Below are 22,370 nucleotides of genomic sequence, written 5' to 3' on the forward strand. Positions count from 1 at the left end.
TTTGTAGATATAGGAACTTTGATGATAATATGTGATACATTAAACTATTCAACTATTATTTGTCAATGCTCACTGAGACTAAAGTGGTCAATATAGAAATTTTGACCATGGTATTTTACTTGGTTAGACCATAAAGAAGTCAGCATTATTAAAGCTGCATAATCCTTGACAAACCTTTCTACATGTTCTCTACTTCTGTTTGATCGTTTAAAAGCAAACTTAATTGTAATTAAAACATTTACATAAATTTTCAGGTTTGTGTTATTGGTGTAAAATTTTGCTAAATTTGGTGCATTACTGTTTTTCCCTGGATGTTACTTTGACATTTCTGCTATAAGTGTGTGACATTTTGCTCTGTACATAATCCGTAAGTTTCATGAATAGAAATGAGACGGATTAAGTTTAATGCAAAGACTTGAGCTGGGGCTTGGAGTATTATGGTTCACCAATATACTCTCGTCTTAGAGAGTAAATCATACAAGACTTGCAGCATATCTTTTATAATGCTGAAAATGCTACTTTACAAAATGACGCTGAAAATGCTACTTTACAAAATGACAGTTTATCAGACTGACAGTTTGAAAAATGTGATTGAAAGAAAATGTGATTATTTTGATTCCAATTTTTCTGGTATTCTTCTCACTTATCAAATGATTGGGATTATTCTCAAGATCTGCAAGATGACTTTGAAATGTTGATGACATTAAGAAAACAGTGTAATACTGTGGTAACCATGGTGCGACATATTCAAGAGATATCTTTCGACAAAATTTTGTGCACTGGTGGTAAAGAAAGGCAGTGGTCTTGGACTGTGGCATGTTTCTGATGCTTAGATCATAAATAATACAGTGAAAGTTGAGAAAACCGGACGGCTTTCGGACCGAGGGTTTTGTCCGGTTTTCTCAGCGGTCCGGTTTTCTCAATGTCCACTTCACCTGTTCAGGATCCTATAAACCGAGCAATGACTTACAAAGAATGCTGAACGTATATTTGCATTTTCATTATCATATGTAAGTATATTGCCAAATAAAGAAATGATAAAAATACTACACAATATGTTTTAATTGTTTTTGTCCCATTATTGCATATAAATACAAAACATTTTTGGATTTAAACGAACAACAGTTACCTCATAACGATAAAGTCTGATTACACCCGCATATGTTTGGGTAATGGATAATGATTTAACGAACATAGTTTACTTTGTTTATAATAATGCCCCAATTGTAAATATTGCCTATACCATATTTGTCAGATAAAGATTTTTAAAGTAGGTCTCGGCAAAGTTTTTACTGTCTTTAATTAATTTAAATTTGTCACTTATAGACAGCTCTCGTCAAATTCTTTTAGGCCATGGGATAGAAGTGATAAATGATAAATGTCGTTCCGATTCGTTGTCATTTTGGGAAATTAATATACAAAAAGCAACGCAGTATAATAATACTCATTCATACTGATTTTAACTTATGAATTCCTCGTGCATTTTGGCATTTATATAAAACGGTAGCATCTATACCTTTCAATAAATCAAACTGTGAAAAGAGACATAATTAACACATCAGACAATAATTGTTCCGTTACCGGTCAGTTAACGTACTTAGACACAACCAATTGATAAGTACACAAGGTTATTCACACCTTCATTGTCCGGTATTGTCGGGGTAATTGTCTATATAATTGACTTTGTAGTCCCCTTTCAACCGTCCGATATTCGGTTTTCACAGATTCCGGTATTGTCAATGTTTAATACAATAGTTTAAAGAAGGGAAAATTTGGGACTGAATTATTTGTCCAGTATTTAGAGAGTTCCGATTTCTCAAATTTCACTACTACGAAGCTAAAAATGGCAATATTCCTCGACCAGCATATCTATTTATGATGTTCTATTGTATATGATTCTGATTATAGTTAGATAGCATGGGAACCAGTAAAGAATAAATAACAGCTACCAGCTCATGTGTTGACATGTTGTATTTCTTCATTTTCCTCTTATTTTGTATATGATGTAAGAAACGGAGCATTTTTTTTGGGGGGGGGGCTTAGTAAGTTACTTTATTTTTGACGTTTGTACATACTGATGGAAGCACTTGTTCTTTGTCAGAAATTGTTAACATGTTTATTATACTTTATATAAAATATAGATAACCGGTCTTAGTCTACAAAATTAATTATTTATTATGTTTGTTGTTTTCATATTAGATAAAAGTAAGAGTCCCTTGTGGCAGAGCCTTTATGCATTTAGGCATCAGAATTGTGCCACTGTGAGTGTTTTATACCCTGCCTGATCATAAGAGGTGACTAAATGGGTTCAAATTATTGAGTCTATGCATCTCTTAGCTCCAGCAGATGAGGTGGTTTTGAACTGCTGGTATTGCTTTAAATTTGTAACACCCAAGGTTGAGCCAAAATCATCTGTTTCGATCGGCACCATATTACCTAAACAGTGTTCAGGTGTGTCATAAAACCAAACAAACAAAAACAAATAAAAGAAAGACATCAAATGTTAGTCAACATCTTTATTCATGATGCTTGTATCTGATAAAAGACCGGCCTTATAGAGTCCTTGGTTTATAGTGCTGTTAATGAGATAAAAGAAAGGTAGCAAGTTGTGCTGGCATGCCTCATAAAAAATGCAGCTCTATAATTCATGATGTTATTTTTATGAGATTAAACAAAGGCAAAAGGTCATGGATATCATTAATGATGCTTTTGGTTTTGTTTTTGCTTCTGATTAATTACTGTTATAGGTCATTTAACATGATACATATTGATTTCAGCAAATTTTTTAAGAATAATACTGTGTAAGTGGTTAAGTTAGTGATATAAAAGTATTGGCGAATTTCACGAATCTTTAAAATTTAACAACCATCCTGTCATTAAATTCTATCTTTACATACAGGATTGGCTAATATTTCCTCATGCAAAATGTCTGGAATTTTTAATTCGGTAACTTTTCGACACACAGAAATACACTTATACAATACTCAATGTCAAGGACATGAACTCTCAAAGGCAGGACAACTGTTGATGGAATCCACTCCCTTGTGAAGTGATATTTATTATAATGTATGTACAAATATGCAACTCATGTGAGCAATAGCAGTCTCAAATAATTCAATCATTTATGCAAATTTGGATGAAGTTTGAACACAGAAGTGGAAATATATCCCTCAAGACTTTGTCAAATTAATACCGGACTGAATAATCTCTACAGTATCAATGTATCAAGAAGGAAGAGTTCTATCAAGAAGGAAGTGTTCATTGACCTTGATTATTAGGAAATTATATAATCCAAGAACCTCTTTATATACCAAAATTAATTTTTCAGTTATTTTAGCAAAATAATTAATTTAATTATTAAGTGTGAATCACTTATTGCTATGAAAATTACATCATTTTGTCAATTTTGCTGCAGTTTCACAATAGTACATTTAGTTCATTTGTTGATTTTTTTTTTGTTACATGCTGCTTGCTATTGTCATGATTTGTCTCTATTCATTTATTGAGTGTTTGCTGTTATACTGTTAGGTCAATGTTCAGTCAATTTGCTAATGATTTGTATTGGTCTTTTTAATCTCTTATCCACTGCAGTTATACCATTTGGTATAAACAAGCCTTTTGTTGATAGCTTGCCACAGAAGTTCTGTGACTGCTTGTCATTACATCATTTAGTTAATTTTCTCTGCTTGCGATGACATCATTTAGTTAATTTTCTCTGCTTGCCATTACATAATTTAGACAATTTTATCTGCTTGCCAATACATTATTTAGACATTTTGTTCTGCTTGCCATTACATCATTTAGACAATTTGCTTTGTTTGTCATTACATCAATTCAACAATTTTTTATACTTTAAAATTTTTTCAACCATTTGAAGTTCTACAAAATGAGCTAATTTTCAAGGAAGCAGTCCTACAAAATGGGTGCATTTTCAACCAAGCAGACACCAACAAAATGAGCACATTTTCAATAAAACAGTCCTACATAATTATCAGAGGTCAATGATCTAGGTTTATTTTTTGTTTGTCTGAAACAAGTTCCAGACTTTATTAGAACAAAAACAAGTGTTATTGATAATAAAATGTTCATATTCTTCTTACATTGTCAATCAGTTTTGATATTGTAGGACAGTAGAGAGAAGAAAGAATAACATTATTCTGGCTGATTGACTGATAGGTTTTATTATTGTGCAATTTTCCGCTACATGACAGGGCACTTAATTTCATTTCCAATTTTCACTGTCTTCTGGTAGACAAATGTATAGCCTGAGCCAGTGATTATTTTTCATTTATCTTGAGGAGTGCTAAAGATTGGCTCTAGCATTCACAAAGAATGGATATTTCAATAAGAATTATATATCAACAGGGCTTCAAATTGTCAAAGACTGTTATATTGAAAGTTTTCTTATGATTGTCCAAGTTTATCTGTGTTTACCTTAATTGTAAGCAAAATTTTAACTTGAAATAAAAATTTTAAAAAACTCTGGTTTAATTTAATTTTGTTTACGGTAATTATTGCAAAGACATTTTTGAAAGAATTTTATCACAGAAATTTTTTTTTTGTAAAATATGCAGTATCACACCAATTGAGACATTATTTTGCCAGGACTACCTGATTAACTACCAAATTAATTAAGCAATCTCAGCGATATTGACTGAAATTGTCCATATATGATAGACATCAAAACATTACAGAAGAAGCATATAGGTTAATTAAATTAGTCTTATTTCGTCACCTTAATGCCATAATGGGTTAACTCTTTATATGATTTAATAGGAATTAACCTGTAATTCAGAGTCAGTGGAATCAATATTTTATTGAATATTCAAATTGACAAAATTTAATATATAAATTTGTTCATGTATATCATGGTGATACATTCATTAACAGGTTATACTTCTCATCATGTATTTTCCTTCATTAGTCTAATCAATATAAAAAGCTGAGAAATTGGTTTCTATTGGTTACCAATTAAGATATTTTCAGAATTATCTTTTAAAGAAGCAGTAACAATATATTATTATAAGTTTACAGTACAACCAGTATTTCCAATTAACCTTCAAACATGACCTAAATAAAGTGTGATAATTTATACTTTTTAATATGACATTAAATTAAAGTAAGGCACTTGTACTCGAAATTAATCTCCAATTTGACAAAGTGACTTTTAATAAATAATTATACTCAAATTTTTTTCTTTAATGTGACCAAGTTTTCTTAGTACTCCAATTGTACTCGAAATTGATCTTCAATATGACCAAGTGACATTTATAAAGTAAAACTATTGTACTTAAAAATAATCATAAATCTGACCAAGTTACCTACATAAAACAAAAGTGCTTGACTACTGAGTTGCTTTCAATTTTTAACTGGCTATTTAATTTTTTGTTGCAAGACTTAGTGCATTTTATTTTATAACCATTTTGACTTCTTTCCCAAATATAAGAACAGCTAGTAATAAGTATCCCTTTCATCTCAAACTTGTCAAAATATGAGTGACTGATAAAGTTTGATTACCATCATGTGACTGACACAGTTTGATGAATTTACCACCATGTGACTAATAAAGTGTGAGAACTGTCATTTATAAAGTGCAGTAATTGTCATGTAACCGTCAATGTTTTATAACTGTCATGTGACTGATAAAGTTGGTAACCATCATGTGACTGATAAAGTTGGTAACCATCATGTGGCTGACAAAGTTAGTGACCATCGTGTGAATGACAAAGTTTTATTACCAACTTGTGACTGACCATGTTTGATAAGCTTCTTGTGATTGACAGACAAAGTTTGATAACAATCATGGTGATTGACTGACAAAGTTTGATAACCATCATGTGATTGACTGACAGAGTTTGATGAATTTACCACTGTGTGACTAATAAAGTGTGATAACTGTCATGTATAAAGTGCAGCAATTGTCATGTAACCGTCAATGTTTTATAACTGTCATGTGACTGACAAAGTTGGTAACCATCATGTGACTGACAAAGTTGGTGACCATCGTGTGAATGACAAAGTTTGATTACCAACTTGTGACTGACCATGTTTGATAAGCTTCTTGTGATTGACAGACAAAGTTTGATAACAATCATGGTGATTGACTGACAAAGTTTGATAACCATCATGGTGGTTGACTGACAAAGTTTGATAACCATCATGTGATTGACTGACAGAGTTTGATAACTGTAATATGATTGACTGACAAAGTTTGATAACCATCATGTGATTGACTGATAATGTTTGATATCCATTATGTGATTGACTGATAAAGTTTGATAACTGTAATGTGATTGACTGACAAAGTTTAATAACCATCATGGTGATTGACTGACAAAGTTTGATAACCATCATGTAATTGACTGACAAAGTATGATATCCGTAATGTGATTGACTGACAAAGTTTGATAACCATCATGTGATTGACTGACAAAGTTTGATAACCATCATGTGATTGACTGACAAAGTTTGATAACCATCATGTGATTGACTGACAGAGTTTGATAACTGTAATATGATTGACTGACAAAGTTTGATAAACCATCATGGTGATTGACTGACAAAGTTTGATAACCATCATGTAATTGACTGACAAAGTATGATATCCGTAATGTGATTGACTGACAAAGTTTGATAACCATCATGTGATTGACTGACAAAGTTTGATAACTGTAATATGATTGACTGACAAAGTTTGATAACCATCATGTGATTGACTGATAATGTTTGATATCCATTATGTGATTGACTGATAAAGTTTGATAACTGTAATGTGATTGACTGACAAAGTTTAATAACCATCATGGTGATTGACTGACAAAGTTTGATAACCATCATGTGATTGACTGACAAAGTTTGATATCCGTAATGTGATTGACTGAAAAAGTTTGATAACCATCATGTGATTGACTGACAAAGTATGATATCTGTAATATGATTGACTGACAAAGTTTGATATCCGTAATGTGATTGACTGACAAAGTTTGATAACCATCATGGTGATTGACTGACAAAGTATGATATCCATCATGTGATTGACTGATAAAGTTTGATAACCATCATGTGATTGACTGATAAAGTTTGATAACTGTAATGTGATTGACTGACAAAGTTTGATAACCATCATGTGATTGACTGATAAAGTTTGATAACTGTAATGTGATTGACTGACAAAGTTTGATAACCATCATGTGATTGACTGACAAAGTTTGATAACTGTAATATGATTGACTGACAAAGTTTAATAACCATCATGGTGATTGACTGACAAAGTATGATATCCATCATGTGATTGACTGATAAAGTTTGATATCCGTAATGTGATTGACTGACAAAGTTTGATAACCATCATGTGATTGACTGACAAAGTTTGATAACCATCATGTGATTGACTGATAAAGTTTGATAACCATCATGTGATTGACTGATAAAGTTTGATATCCGTCATGTGATTGACTGACAAAGTTTGATATCCATCATGTGATTGACCGACAAAGTTTAATAAGCTTCATGTGGCTGTCAAAGTTTGAAAATTGTCATGTGACTGACAAAGTTAGATAACCATCATGTGACTGACAAAATGTGAAAATTGTCATGTGGCTGACAGTTTTATACCAAGTTTGATAAAGTAAACGTCTAAACATTATGAGTATGATATTTCCCATAATTATTCTTTCAATAAGACATCTCTTAAATACAAGCTAGCTGAAACATTGTTGATTCCGTGACTTTCAGTAATTATTCTGTATATGTAATGCAGTAGATATCAAGTTTCCATTACAGTATTTCATAATGCCGGTCCCCTGAGTCAAAGTTCCATAGAAAGAAAATCAAAGTTGAAATAGATGGTTTTAATGAATTTCATCTCCATGCTGTCTCACTCCTTAGTGCTTAATTGATACGCTGCCAAGAAATGGCGGCAATTTTTACACATTGATTGATTGAAAATGAGAAACGTTCCTGCAGAATGTCCTCTTTCTTTAACAAGGGATGATTTGGTCTCCTTGATAGCTCATTAGTTTTAATATTTCCTGTGACAATTTGCCTGCGATGCATTTAAAAAAAACAGCTCGCTCTTTCCGTTTAACACAAAACTCACTTTGTTGGTAAGTCATCGTTCAATAGAAACTCTGATTCTATTTTCTGTGAATTGTATAGTTCTTTAAAAGGGGATATTTTTCTGAAATCTGATTGGAAAAATGTAAATTTCGACTGTGTTTGATTTATTGTCTGTCTTATTTCAATCTTGATAGAAATTCTGTAATGATGAAGTACGCACTTTGCCATCTGGGTTTAGTTCTTGATATTAAGCCATAAGTTATCAATCATTTTCCGTGCATTCTGTATAATTATTAAAAAATGAGCCGAGTCACGACAAACCAACATAATGCATTTGCGACCAGCATGGATCCAGACCAGCCTGCGCATCCGCGCAGTTTGATCAGGATCCATGCTGTTCGCTATCAGTTTCTCTACTTGTTATAGGGTCTGTAAGCGAACAGCATGGATCTTGATCAGACTGTGCCGATGCGCAGGCTGGTCTGAATCCATGCTGGTCGCAAACGCACGATGTTGGTTTTGTTGTGACGCGGCTCAAATTATGTTTTAGTCATCTAAAAAAAATTCATTTAACTCTGGCATGAGAAAACAACAATTTACATCATTTAGTTCTTTAATTGACATATTGAATTCTTAAAGAAATTTAATTCTGTAGCTCTTGAAATAAATAAAAACGTTTGAAATTTGCTTATTGTTACCAATTCATGTTTGTCTTGAACATTTCAAGGGGACTTAATATGTTTACGTCTTTTTACGTCATTTCTTAAATGATCTTAATTAACAATCTTTATATCTCATGCCAGCATTCAATAATTACAAAATTGTTCATGTCAGATTTTGCAATTAAATATGTTTTGAAAAATGATAATTATTTTAGAATGTATGATTTAATTTGAAAGTTGTCTTTTTAATGTAATATATTTTGTGAAATGGTCTCTAAAATATCGGTTAATATTATAATGTCAGTCAAGTGATCATGTGACATTAAATTTTATCAGATGTAAAATTACGGCAACCTATTTAACGGAACAGCCATTACATAAGAATGCTTTTATCTAAACGAACACGTTAGAATTAATAGCTTTTTGAATTTTTTAAGAAAAAATTGATATAATCCCTTCACGGTAATTTATTTCTACAACAAAAGCTCTCAATGCCTGCAAAACGTTTGACTGCATTAATGTTGCATAATCAAGATTTCTGTGGCAGACTCTAGTTATTAAAAATTCTGAAAATATCTTAAAATAGCAATGTTTAGTTTATTACCATTAAATTTTAAGAAAATAAAGTGTGGGAAAAAAATACCCCAAAGAATTTTTTCTCAGTTTATTATATTAAAGAAGTAACTATAAAGTATAATTAATTGAAATATTGTGTTTGTTTTTCAGACTAGAATAAAAAATTGATGTAACATTTGATAATTATATTACATTTATGTAATTATTTTACAACAGTGATAAAACTGGTAAATTTGATCTTATTTTGCATATTATGACAATTTGAATGTTTCACTAAATTGTCAAAATATTTATTCATTTCTTAAAATATAGAAGATTTTTTTTTCAAGCCTGATTTTTTTTGAAGATTTTGATCCTTTCTTCATCTGTAGGCGTGCTCACTCTATAGTTTTTAGCTCGACTATTCGATAAGAATAAGTAGAGCTATTGCAGTCACCCGAGCGTCGGCGTAACCACTTATGTTAAAGTTTTTGTAATAGTTCAAATATTTTCAAAGTCCATTGACATATGGCTTTGAAACTTTGCACACTTGTTCACCATCATGACCCCAACCTGTAGACAGGAGGAGGTAACTCTATCAAGCATTTTGACAGAATTATGCCCCTTTTTCGACTTAGAATTTACGTTAAAGTTTTGTAATAGTTCAAATATTTTCAAAGTCCATTGACATATGGCTTTGAAACTTTGCACACTTGTTCACCATCATGACCCCAATCTGTAGACTGGAGGAGGTAACTCTATCAAGCATTTTGACAGAATTATGCCCATTTTTCGACTTAGAATTTACGTTAAAGTTTTTGTAATAGTTCAAATATTTTCAAAGTCCACTGACATATGGCTTTGAAACTTTGCACACTTGTTCACCATCATGACCCCAACCTGTAGACAGGAGGAGGTAACTCTATCAAGCATTTTGACAGAATTATGCCCCTTTTTCGACTTAGAATTTATGTTAAAGTTTTTGTAATAGTTCAAATATTTTCAAAGTCCATTGACATATGGCTTTGAAACTTTGCACACTTGTTCAACATCATGACCCCAACCTGTAAACAGGAGGAGGTAACTCTATCAAGCATTTTGACACAATTATGCCCCTTTTTCGACTTAGAATTTACGTTAAAGTTTTTGTAATAGTTCAAATATTTTCAAAGTCCATTGACATATGGCTTTGAAACTTTGCACACTTGTTCACCATCATGACCCCAACCTGTAAACAGGAGGAGGTAACTGTATCAGGCATTTTTTTTACTATCAAGCACTAAGAATAGTGGAGCGTTGCTGTCCTACCGACAGCTCTTGTTACGTTACAGAGAAATTAGAAAACTTACATTAGCCAAAGATTTTATTCACCTGCAGCAATTATATATATAGGGATAGTGTGGTGCCCCAAGGGTACCGCCATACTAATACTTATTCAGTAAATTTGTAATAATTAAAGGGCTTAATTCCAATAACTAATTTTACACCTGTTTTAGTTAATGATCAAATACAATAAGGCAATGTTTACAGGGGTTGCTCCTTATGCATGTTAGCTCAACAGATTACTGAAATGTTGATAGGGACACTACTGTATGTAGGTTCCGGGTTTTTGGCAAGATATAGTTACTGAGTGTCTATGGTTGTAATCAGGTGTCTGTGCCTGAAATGTCTGTGCCTGAAACACATGGAAGGGCACCTGAGGTCGTCCTCAACCAATAACTTAGCTGGAATGTCGCCATATAATGTGACTATGTTGATGTGCTGTAAAACCCAAACAACAACAAAAAACATTAGAAACAGCCCTCTTAAATTACTTCAATATTAATTGGATCAGCAACAACTGAGAGCATAAAATGATATAAAAACTAGATGCAAAAAGTCATAAAAGAACTTTTCATTTTGCTCAGAACTCAGAAGTATGAATTTGAATCATATTACCATATTTAGTTTATATTTAGTTTACTCACTAATAAAATATTTTGTAAAGTGAATGATGTTTTCTCGTTTCAGTGAATTTTGACCACTTCCTGATATTGAGAGCTATTGGTAAAGGGAGCTTTGGGAAGGTAATATAACATTATCAGTCATACAAAACGCTTTGGCACCATTTATTGTTTAATTGCCCCTCACTGCTGTGTGTTCAAATCATGACAGGGACTTTGAATTCTTTCATGTAAGGAAGCTATCCAGCAAGCTTACAGAATGGTGGTTCTACTCAGGTTCAGTTCTACTCTATGCCCATTTGTACCTTAAATAATGCACAGAGGGGCACCAGAAGTCTTCCTCTACCAGTAAAGCTAGAAAGTTGCTATATGGCATATGCTGTGTTGGGGCGATGTAAAATCCAACCAAAACCAAAACAAAACAAAATCATATTGTGTCAATTTGTACCACTCAGTCACCAAGCAATCTCTTTATTTAGTTCCTGCTAAATTCTTTTTATTTATTTTGCATGAGACAAAGATTTTTCTTCCACCGATACTTCAAACAAAACAAGTCTTGTCTTGAAATATTATTTTGCGTTGCTTCTCTTATTTCTCATTGTTCATTTATCAATTTCAATCTTTCTATAACATTTAGGAACAGCACAACAGGATTGCAAAAATATTTGACCCTTGATCTGCTTAACTTGTAAAACCAGAATTTTTTTCTTGCCACAATGTTAACATAATAATTAACTGACATTCTATTCTATTATGATTTATTTTTTTCTCTTAGGTGTGTATAGTACAGAAGCGGGATTCAAAGAAGATGTATGCAATGAAATACACAAATAAAGCTATGTGTGTGAAGAATGAAGCTGTTAGAAATGTTCTAAAAGAAGTGGAAATACTAACCAATCTAGACCATCCATTCCTTGTAAATCTCTGGTTCACATTTCAGGTATATTATTATCTTTTGATATCCCATGGCTGTTCAACATTTTAAAGGATAATGATATTTTTGTACCTGTCATTTGTAAAATAGCTCTGATCCACCTCTGTGGATAGGTCAGAGATGAGCCGAAATTTGTCTTTTCTCTCAGTCCCTGCACTGTGAATGGTTTTGTTATGACGCAACTTTGACTTGGAATATGGTGCCATTATGGCTTGTGACATAGTGCCATAATGGCTTGGAATATGGTGCCATAATGGCTTGGAATATAATGCCATAATGGCTTGGGATATGGTGCCATAATGGATTGGGATATGGTGCCATAATGGTTTGAGATATGGTGCCAATATAGCTTGGGATATGGTGCCATAATGGTTTGGGATATGATGCTGTAATGGCTTAGAATATGGTGCCATAATGGGTTGGATATAGTGCCTTATTGGCATGGGATATGGTGCCAATATGGCTTGGGATATGTCAAAAGTGCCGTGCCAGAGATTTTACCATCCAACTGTCTCTGCTGGGCAGACCCTTTACCTGGGTTTTGAATTTCCAAAAGTTCCCACTTTTTTCTAGGGGTGAAGGGGCCTTGGTTACAATTGATCAGTGCATTTTTTAAATATTTTTTTATTATATTTAGATAAATGGATTATTCAATTGTTTCTTCCTAACACACTAGGTAGTATACCTAGGGATTTTGGAATGATAGTATTGTTTGGGTGGTCATATCGAATAATTTACCTCATTAGGTTTGAATCCTACCAGAGACATCCAATTCTTTTCAAGGAGGAAGCTATCCAGTTCTGCCTGGGTATCTATTGGACAATCCCTGGCCCGATGAATAAAGTTAGGGCTGTGGAAACATCAGTTTGACTAAACCAAAATTTAAAGAAAGAATTGGAACAAAAATGGTTACAAGCTTATGGGAATAGTGTAATTTAAATATGATCAGCAGAATTTGCCTCTTAATTCACATTAACTAAATTATTCTAAATTTTGGTGAGAAACTTCAGTATTTAACTTACAGCTAATTTAGAAGGCAATATCCAGATAATTGTTGCTATAGTAACAGATTGTTAATTAACATGACAATTTTGTTGAAAGGCCTGATTTTGCAATTTATGCAAAAGAAATGTTGGTGTCTTTTGGTTTTAAGGGAAACAAGTACAATAAGGTGGTAATGAACATTGTAATAGATATGAAGATAGGTGTGGTTGCTATAGCAACTAATTGACAGAACAAATAGAATATGTGACAAAACTATTTCTAAAGTGAATTGTGCTGTAACTTTGAAAGTGTAATGGGTTTAATATGAAATTTAACACTTGGTCAGACGACTATGTGATGATAACGTACGCTTTGAAGATATAGTGAGTTCCATATAATATGAAAGTTGACACTTGGTTGGAGATAAAAAAAAAAAATAGAATTTTTAGATAGATTTATAGTTTATATTGTACATTGTCAGCAGATGTGTTTTTTCAGTCTTTATCTGCAGATGGAAACAGCTCAAACATTGATTCCCCAAATTCTTGAAAAAAAAAAAATTAAAAAAATTTAACGGGGTCAATACTTATATGAGATCTGAGAGTACAATTTGACTATATTCTTTAACTTGTTGATATGCTTGATTGACACATACAATAATTATAATGTAATGATTATACATGTATTCTTATACCTTTTTGATGTGCCTAATGAACTTTTAGCAAAATGAAATAATTTAAATTTTAGAATTTAAAAAAAAAAAGCATTTATTATATCATTACAGGATGAAGAAGATATGTTTATGGTCGTTGATTTACTGCTGGGTGGAGATCTACGTTATCATATACAACAGGAGAATCAGTTTAACGAGGACCGAGTCAAGTTATATATCGCAGAGATAGCATTGGCTTTAGATTACCTACAGTCCAAACATATTATACACAGGTAATATAACATTTTCTCTACACAAGTCCAAATCTGTTTGGATTTTGTCAAGCCTGATTGCTTTGAGCTCGACTTAGTCGCCACTTTTGGCGTATAGTTTGATGTATGTGCATCTATCCATGGGTCAGGATTTGTTTGGTCTATATCTTGCTCATTCTCTGATGGATTACAAAATAATTTGGTACAAATGTTCACCATGATGGGTGTCCTGTTTTTTTATGTCATTTAAGATTTCCTCAAGACGTTTAAATCTGTTCTTTGTCTAATATGTTAATTTTGGCCATTATTTGTCTTGCAGACTGCATTTGTATGCATTTGAAATAAGGTAGACGATTACATTGACTTTTAATCTAAGTTCGCCTATTTGTGTTTACTGAATCTACCCATGAGACCATTGCAGACCAGGATCAGCCAGCATATCTGTGCCTCCCCATCCAGGTCTGCAATGTTAGTTCTTCAGGCAGTACATATTTTAAATTTTCCGCTAAAAATGATAATGGTTTTGTCTACATTCAAAGAGGGGCAAGTCTAATTAAAGTATCTAGCATGAAAAGGGTTAATAAAAGACATACATAAAGTTGTATAAGCAGTTTTATAACCATTTTATGCTGCTTTAAGTAACCTCCATTTTGTACTTAAAATTATGTTATTTTTTGTCAGGGCTCAAATGGTTTATTTTGGTAGTTTCATTAGCTTAAGTTCATTATTAGTATAAATTGTTCAAGTTGTAATGCACAGTTACAGTATTATTATATAATTTAAGTGACAATTTTTAAAAAAAAAAAAAAAAGGTTCTATTTTTGGGTTTTATAAAGTTATGACTATTTTTGTTGCTATGAAAGCATGTTAATTCATGGTCAATAGTTTTAATGATCTCTCAATTAAGCTGACAGTGAGATTCACTATTATAGACGTTAATATAAACAACCCCCCCCCCCCCCCCCCCCCTCTTACACATCAATGTTATCCAATATTTTGATATTGTCATTCTCGCGCTCTAATTTGAGTGCTTTCTGTTTTTGGTTCATGACATTTTCTGGCTAATTTCTTCTCTGCTACAGTTTTTATCCCTGTGAACAAAGTCATGAAACTCTTTATCTTTACATGCCTCTCTTGATCAGCATCTGCTGCTTGCTTTTTCTCTAGGGACAATAGTTACAGAGATACTGTTACAATCCTTGAAAATTAACACTTTAAAAGCAGATTTTCACTCCCCCCTCTTGACAGGCACTTTCTGAGTTGCCTAATGAAAGATAAAAAAAAACTTCTTCATGCAATTTCACTAGAATGCCTCAATGGATGCTTATTATAGTAAAGAGGGGAAAATCATCTCTTAATAGTTGAAGCTTGCAAAATCTTCTCATTTGTTAACTGAAGAGAGAGATATGAGCCGTGTCACGACAAAACCAACATGATGGGTTTGCGACCAGCATGGATCCAGACCAGCCTGCGCATCCGTGCAGTCTTGATCTGGATCCATGCTGTTCGCTATCACTTTCTCTATTTGTAATAGGGTTGTTAAGCGAACAGCATGGATCCTGATCAGACTGCGCGGATGCGCAGGCTGGTCTGGATCCATGCTGGTCGCAAACCCATTACAATGTATGTTGGTTTTGTCATGACACGGCTCATATGTGTTAAAGTCTCTGGAAATTTCTCTGACATTTTAGAGAATGTATTCACATCGTTACAAAGCCTTTCTTGAAGTCAAAGTGAAAAATAGTAAATGATTTTAATCCTATCTCACACAAATAAATTTAGTGACAATAGGTATATAAAGTAAACTGTTGTATTATAAGGAAACTATGAAATAGTTTTTTATAGCTTGACAATTCAAAGAATTGGGATAGGTATTATACTCACCCAGTTGTTCGCGTCTCACTTTGGTTAAGTTTTTTGCAATCAAATTGGTATCTCCCAAAACTACCAAAGGGAATGGATTGAAACTTCACACACTTGTTCCCTGTGATTATTTGAAATGATGGGCACAGGTCCCATAACTCAGGATATCAATTCAAGCAGGTGTAAGTCACTATAATTAGATTGATGCAAGCAGGTACATTCCCTTTAAAATCTATATTTATATCATGAAATCTCTCAAATTAACAGTACTGAACAGTTTCAAATTCAAGAGTTAAAGTTTGTATTTATTTATTTAAGATATGAAGTAAAGTAAATAATTTATGTGCCAATGTGTGTATACATCCCATAAAAACCTTCATAATGTTTTATACTGTGAAATAAAACTGTTGCTGTCTGGATGAGAATTACAAAAATGTCATTTCCTGAAAAACCTCTTTAATACATTTTCTCATTCTATTAGCTGAACATTTTGTATTGTCTTTGTGCTATAAAACATTTACTCTGTGTGTGGTTGGTTTCAGAAGACTGAGCAAAGTTTTTGTTACCTTTGTTTCCAAGAAAACAACAATGTCATTAGCAACAGTTACAGGCAAATTTATGTTTACGCTTGTGATGTTTTTAACTGTCTGCAGTATTTTCTGTATAGTACATACAAGATATTGCTGTTAGGGAGATATCTTACTATTGTTCTGACGGAAAGTTGGTTTGGGGGAAAGCCCCTACTTGAAAAAAGGAGTGATAACACCAATTAGATGGAATGTTCTTGCCAAAAAGCACTAATATGTTTTATACAAGGAATAAAGAATACATTGTGAGAGCCGGCAAAATTTGGTATGAACTTACTTGTCCATTACCATATCCATATGGTATTTATATAGTAAATTCTTTAAAATTTCCACTTGTCCGTACAGCCTGTGGGTCAACCTGGGAAATATGGACAATTGATTTTGCCACCCCTGAATCATTTATGTTAATTGATGTTAATCCTTAATCACTGACCTCTTTTAATTCCAGAAAAAATGTTGACAAACTCGTCAGTAAAACATGTTTTTTCTTTGCATAATCTACTGTGAAACTACAATGTATTACAATAGCCAATATAAATAGAAAAGATAATGTACTCAACATGGTCTCATTGGAAAATCATTTTCGGGATCTTATTTCAAAGTTAGTTAATGTGTAGGCTGATATAGCACTAATCTTATTTCAAGCTCAAGTTTAAATTGAAATACTTGTCATTATGTATAATAATGTCAATATTATGATGCTATTATTTAATTATAAACTTTTTAGTGCAGCAAATTATGACAAATATCAAAATCAAAGCAGTTTATTGGTTTTGTTATATGTTTGATTGGAGTCCAGATCTCGTGTGTCCCAGACTGCAGATCAGATTCTAATTTATCATATAATTCTGTATTATTAATTACTTGGATGAAAGAATTCCATAGTATAAAAAAAGAAAAGACATCTATATTACGATGGAGGAACATTAAATGGACTGTTGGTTTTGGAAGCAAAAATGCAAAGATATAAATGTTTAAAAGTGGTATCTAAATTTTTTTCCTGTAAAAATTTATGTATTCGAAGAGTGATTTGAAATAATTATACAAGGGTAGATTTTAAGTTATATGCTGGAGACAATTCCTGCCTTAAAGCATTAAAAAAACAAGGATCAATACTCATATGAGGTCTTCCTCCACCAGTAAAGCTGGAAAGTTGCAATTTGACCTGTGCAGTGTTGGTGTGACGTAAAACCCTAACATAATTATGTTTTGCTTTATTATACAGAATTTTAAAATAAAAAATTTAAGAGTGAGTAATTTTTAGCTTGACGTTTGAAGAATAGAGGGGACTTTTGTATTCATTGAGGTATTGTGTCAGCATAACATTTTTTTAAAGTTTTTGAGTGCATGTCTACCAAGGGGAATGGTTTGAAATTTCATACACTTATTTCAGAGCATAAAAGGAGGTCACTATCCAAGGCCCATATGACTGTAACATGGATTTTGACAGAATTGTGGCCCATTTTGAAGTGAGAAAATTCTTCATTTTTAACAAAATAAAGCAAACACGAAGAATAGTCTAGCATGCTGTCCTACCAACAACTCTTGTTTACACTTTTAAATGTACTTTTGTCTCAAATATTAGTATGCAGAAAAGCCACCTTTAACAAAAAGTTCAGACCCCTCACAACAATCCTCATGTGACAATATATTGTATTCCAGATATGTCAGGGTTAACCAACTGATATAATGGCATGAAAATATTGAATAAGAAAATGTCAGAAACATCTCTCACACCCTGAGGAATTGTCTGTTTAATAGATTTCTACCATAGTTCTTATTATAATTGAATAGACACTTTTCACCCTGAAGGTAGATATCAAGTTAACATTAACACAAATCAATGACTTTTGACTTTTACTCCCTAGATAATCTGAATGAAATAGTTCATTTAAGTCTGATTGGATGTCAGTGTGATTGGATTTGTTCATTTTAATATGATTGGATTTATTTATTTTTTGTATGATTGGATTTGTTCATTTTAGTGTGATTAGATTTAAATGTGATTAGATTCATTTATTTTAGTATGCTTGGATTTCAATGTAATTGGGTTCATTCATTTTAGTGTGATTGGATTTCCATAATTGGACTAATCCCTTTTTGAACCCTCTCTGAGACCTGGTCGTTTATGAAATGTTGTCATTGATATTTTTAAACTTTGTAAGGATCATCTCTAAATAAAGACCACACATACAATGTTCCGTTTAACAGGCCACGAGTCTTTAGGTTTTCACTTGTATGATTTTAACGCAAATTGACGCGTTTATAAGGACCAGCTGTCCAAAAAGAACTTTTTTTCTGTATTTACCATATATGATCTTTATAATCATGGTTGACTAACTGTTTAGGTTGTTTACAGTGAGTACTTAGGATAGCACAGTCTGCTTCTAGCAGTGCTATGAGTCATATGTAAAATGGAGGTAGACCCAATTGTGGCTCCTTGTCAGTGATTGTTCACCTTATGTATAAACGCAGGTCTACAAAAAGCTTCTTCCCAATTGAAATTTTCTTTGGAATCATGCAGTTTTACCAAAAAATCTGAACTTACACCAGCTTTTTTACTTCCCAAATTGGCAATTTTAGCAATAAATCTTCCCAAAATCAAGAGGCTTAGGTGTCTTCCCAATTAAGTATGAAATTTAACCACTGCTTGTTGCTTAAACTTTAAAACACTTAATTCCTCTGATTTAAAACCAAAACCTTCAAAACAGTGAGCCTTCAGTCCTTCACCCATCCGATACAATGTTCTAGGCCATAAAGTGGGCTCTAGAGTTCTTGGAGAGTACATTTTTACCAAGTTAATTAAATTATTGCATGACAAGTCTCCTGCAAAAAGAAAAAAACTCTGCTGATTTTCTTGTTAGTACGTCTCTAGGGGAAGTCTCTTGATTTTTCCGTGTTTATGTCTGTGACTCTTGGGCATTGGCAAGCATCGGAACTGTGAATATTCTCTTGTTCTATGGAGTATATTTTGCCGCTAAGAATCAAATTGTCATTGTGAAACTCTCAACTGTATTTTAATGATTCTAATTTGTCTGCTGGAATAACATTCAGGATCTGTCTAAATTCCATGGAAACTTCTTTGGTAGAAATTTCAAAGAGAAATCTGTATAAAACGCAGTTATATGTCAAGGGTATTAGTTTCAGTGATATAAATGAAGATAGGAAAGAAGGCTGGTTAGGTTGTGTGTGAAAACTGATAAAGACTTAAATTTGTGATTTATTGTTTTATAATTTTCATTAATTGTTCTCTCAGGGCATGGTTTACTTTTTGTTGTTGAGAATGTTGTATTTTCATGTAAATTCACAAGTTCTTTGCCTTATTTCTAAAAAATATGGTCCTTGTTGTCACCGACCTTTGATCAGTTGGCTGTTTTCACTGTTCGACTAATTGAGATGAAAATATGTTGGACTTTAATTTGTTGCTACTTGTTAGTCCTTAATTCTGCAGTAGAATTGCAATTAAAGTTTTTTTATTTTCTAGATAATTATATTAAATCTTCAGTGAAATAACCAAAACAACATTTTCTCTCTTATTTTTATCGTCAATTGTGTTTGACATTTCACAAATTTATTGAACTTTATATCTATACTATTGGATAAGCTCCGCCAAGTAGAATGACTGCTTTTATTGATGCAGATTTGTCCAGAAATATCAAAGATATGTTTTGTACCTCACAGAGTAAACTATTAAAGTACTTTTGAAACTTCATTAGGGGGAAGAAGGTCAAATGGTTCATGTGAAAGTTGTCACACTGATTTGGTAATTTGTATTGGCAGATGAAAGAGAAATTCAGCTATCAGTTAGGTTATTTGGATCCTGTTTCCATGATTTCATTACCCCCATTAGATACGGACCAGAGGTTATAAGAAAATGTCCTAAATGAATATATTTATATACTTTAAGATAGATTATACTTAAACAAAGTGTTAAGAAGACATAATATGAATTTTGTAACATTTGCCTAGTTTCTAAACTAAGGAAATGATAAAAAAGTTTTCAAATTATTTATTGTTTGTTTGTTCTCTTTGTTTTTTTCTGTCACATATGATTGATACCATTTGTTGCAATACTGTCATTGTATCTTAAATTGACACCATTATTTTCTTTAGAAGGGTTTAAAGGTTAATTTGATCAATGTTAAGGTGACTACGGCTATGAATGGACAGGACAGGACTAGACAGTAGATAGGATAGGATAGGATAGGAAAGGATATTGATTGATTGATTGATTGATTGATTGATTGATTGACAGTAGATATGATATGGGAGGAAAGGATATTGATTGATTGATTCATTGATTGATAGTAGATATGATAGGATAGGAAAGGATATTGATTGATTGATTGATTGATTGATTGATTGATTGTGACATCTAAAAATTATAGGGGGGTAACATGTAAAAATGTAAATTGATTAAACATAAGAACATACACATATAAAATTCTGTATACAGCTTGAAATTCAATATAACATCTACATTATATAGAGGATATTTGTTTAGTTCAGTGTAAGATCGGAATATATTTCACCGAGTGAGCACCAAAAGGTATATTTCACGAGTGGCGCAGCCACGAGTGAAATATGAACCTTTGGTGTTCACAAGGTAAATATTTTTCGATCTTACACTAAACTAAACAAATTTTCTTTTTATTATATGCAAAGAAACGTTTTAAAAAGACATTTAACCTAATACTGAATGAAAAGCGCGCCAAATAATAATACAACGTGACGTCATTTACGACGTCACGTCATTAAAATGGTACCCAGTTCTGTGCACGCTGGTATTTCACTGAAACAACGTATTTCGGGAAGTCTGAACGTAAGGGGCTTAAATTCAAAACAGTGAAATTATCAAAGTGGTAATTTCACTGTTTCAAGCAGTGAAATTACCAGTTTTTATATCACTGATATATTTCTATAAACCACCAAAAAGCATGTAATAAAAGTAATTCCCTTTTGGAGAACAAACATTTTGGTTGTTGCTGAAAGGTGTTGCTTTAGAGAAGTTAAAGATTGTAAAGTGGAAAACTTAAACTGTTGTTCTAAAGAGACAGTTGCCTTTCAGATTGCCCCTTTACAGAAATTTTACTTTAATCTCTAAACTATACTTTACTGGTTGCCATGCCCAACCACAAGCAGACGGTGCAGGGCTTGTATAGTATACATGTACATAACCACGCCCACTTTTTTTTATAAATGAAATATTTTTTATTCAGAATGTTAAAAAACCTCTTATTTTATATAAAACAAAGTTTCTTTTATAAATTTCATTCATTATACTACATGTGTATGGATAAAAAAAAAAAAGTATTGGCGTCATCATGTAAATGTATAAAATCAAAGGCACTTACCTAATTGCTATACGTACTGCCTACACACACAAAGAAACCAAGTGATAGCACTTTCACCTGGAATAGTATTTGGTCAAAACACTTATTAAATGTTGTCAGTCATTTGTTGGACACAAAGATGTCCAAATGCCAGTATGACATGTAAGTTAATCAATGACTTGTTTGATTGGCTTCTTGCAGGAAGTCATGAACATTATCCTTACCAGGTTTGATTTTCCAATTCTCAACATGGAAGAATGAGACTAATCAGCTGATTTTCTGCTCTTCCAAAGTTATTACATAATTATATTTCTGAGAAATTGATTAATGGTGCAAAAGAAATGACATAATATTCATTTTGATGGATATTCTAATACACTTCTACAGTTATTGCAGTCTAGTGCTAGAATGCTTGAGATGTAGGTGGGAAAACAATCTTTAGCTCAATTATTCCAAGAATAGCTTTGGAGAGCTATTGTCCACACCTAGTGTTTGGGGTCGCCATCACATTTTGGTCAAGTTTTTGC

At 32.5% G+C, this 22,370-nt stretch overlaps 1 protein-coding gene across 1 annotated transcript in view; it reads left to right on the plus strand.

Annotated features, from left to right (window-relative positions):
* The window catches only part of LOC132753098 (serine/threonine-protein kinase 32A-like), a 58,144-nt gene that overhangs the window by 21,983 nt on the left and 13,791 nt on the right, over positions 1 to 22,370 (plus strand). The window contains exons 3-5 of the mRNA XM_060743518.1: positions 11,286 to 11,341; positions 11,994 to 12,158; positions 13,921 to 14,081. Of these exons, the coding sequence (XP_060599501.1) occupies positions 11,286 to 11,341; positions 11,994 to 12,158; positions 13,921 to 14,081 (382 nt within the window). The remainder of the gene's footprint in view (positions 1 to 11,285; positions 11,342 to 11,993; positions 12,159 to 13,920; positions 14,082 to 22,370) is intronic.

Source organism: Ruditapes philippinarum, unplaced genomic scaffold (assembly GCF_026571515.1).
Source record: "Ruditapes philippinarum isolate M1 unplaced genomic scaffold, ASM2657151v2 ctg3094_1_1_1_1, whole genome shotgun sequence".
Taxonomy (NCBI): domain Eukaryota; kingdom Metazoa; phylum Mollusca; class Bivalvia; order Venerida; family Veneridae; genus Ruditapes; species Ruditapes philippinarum.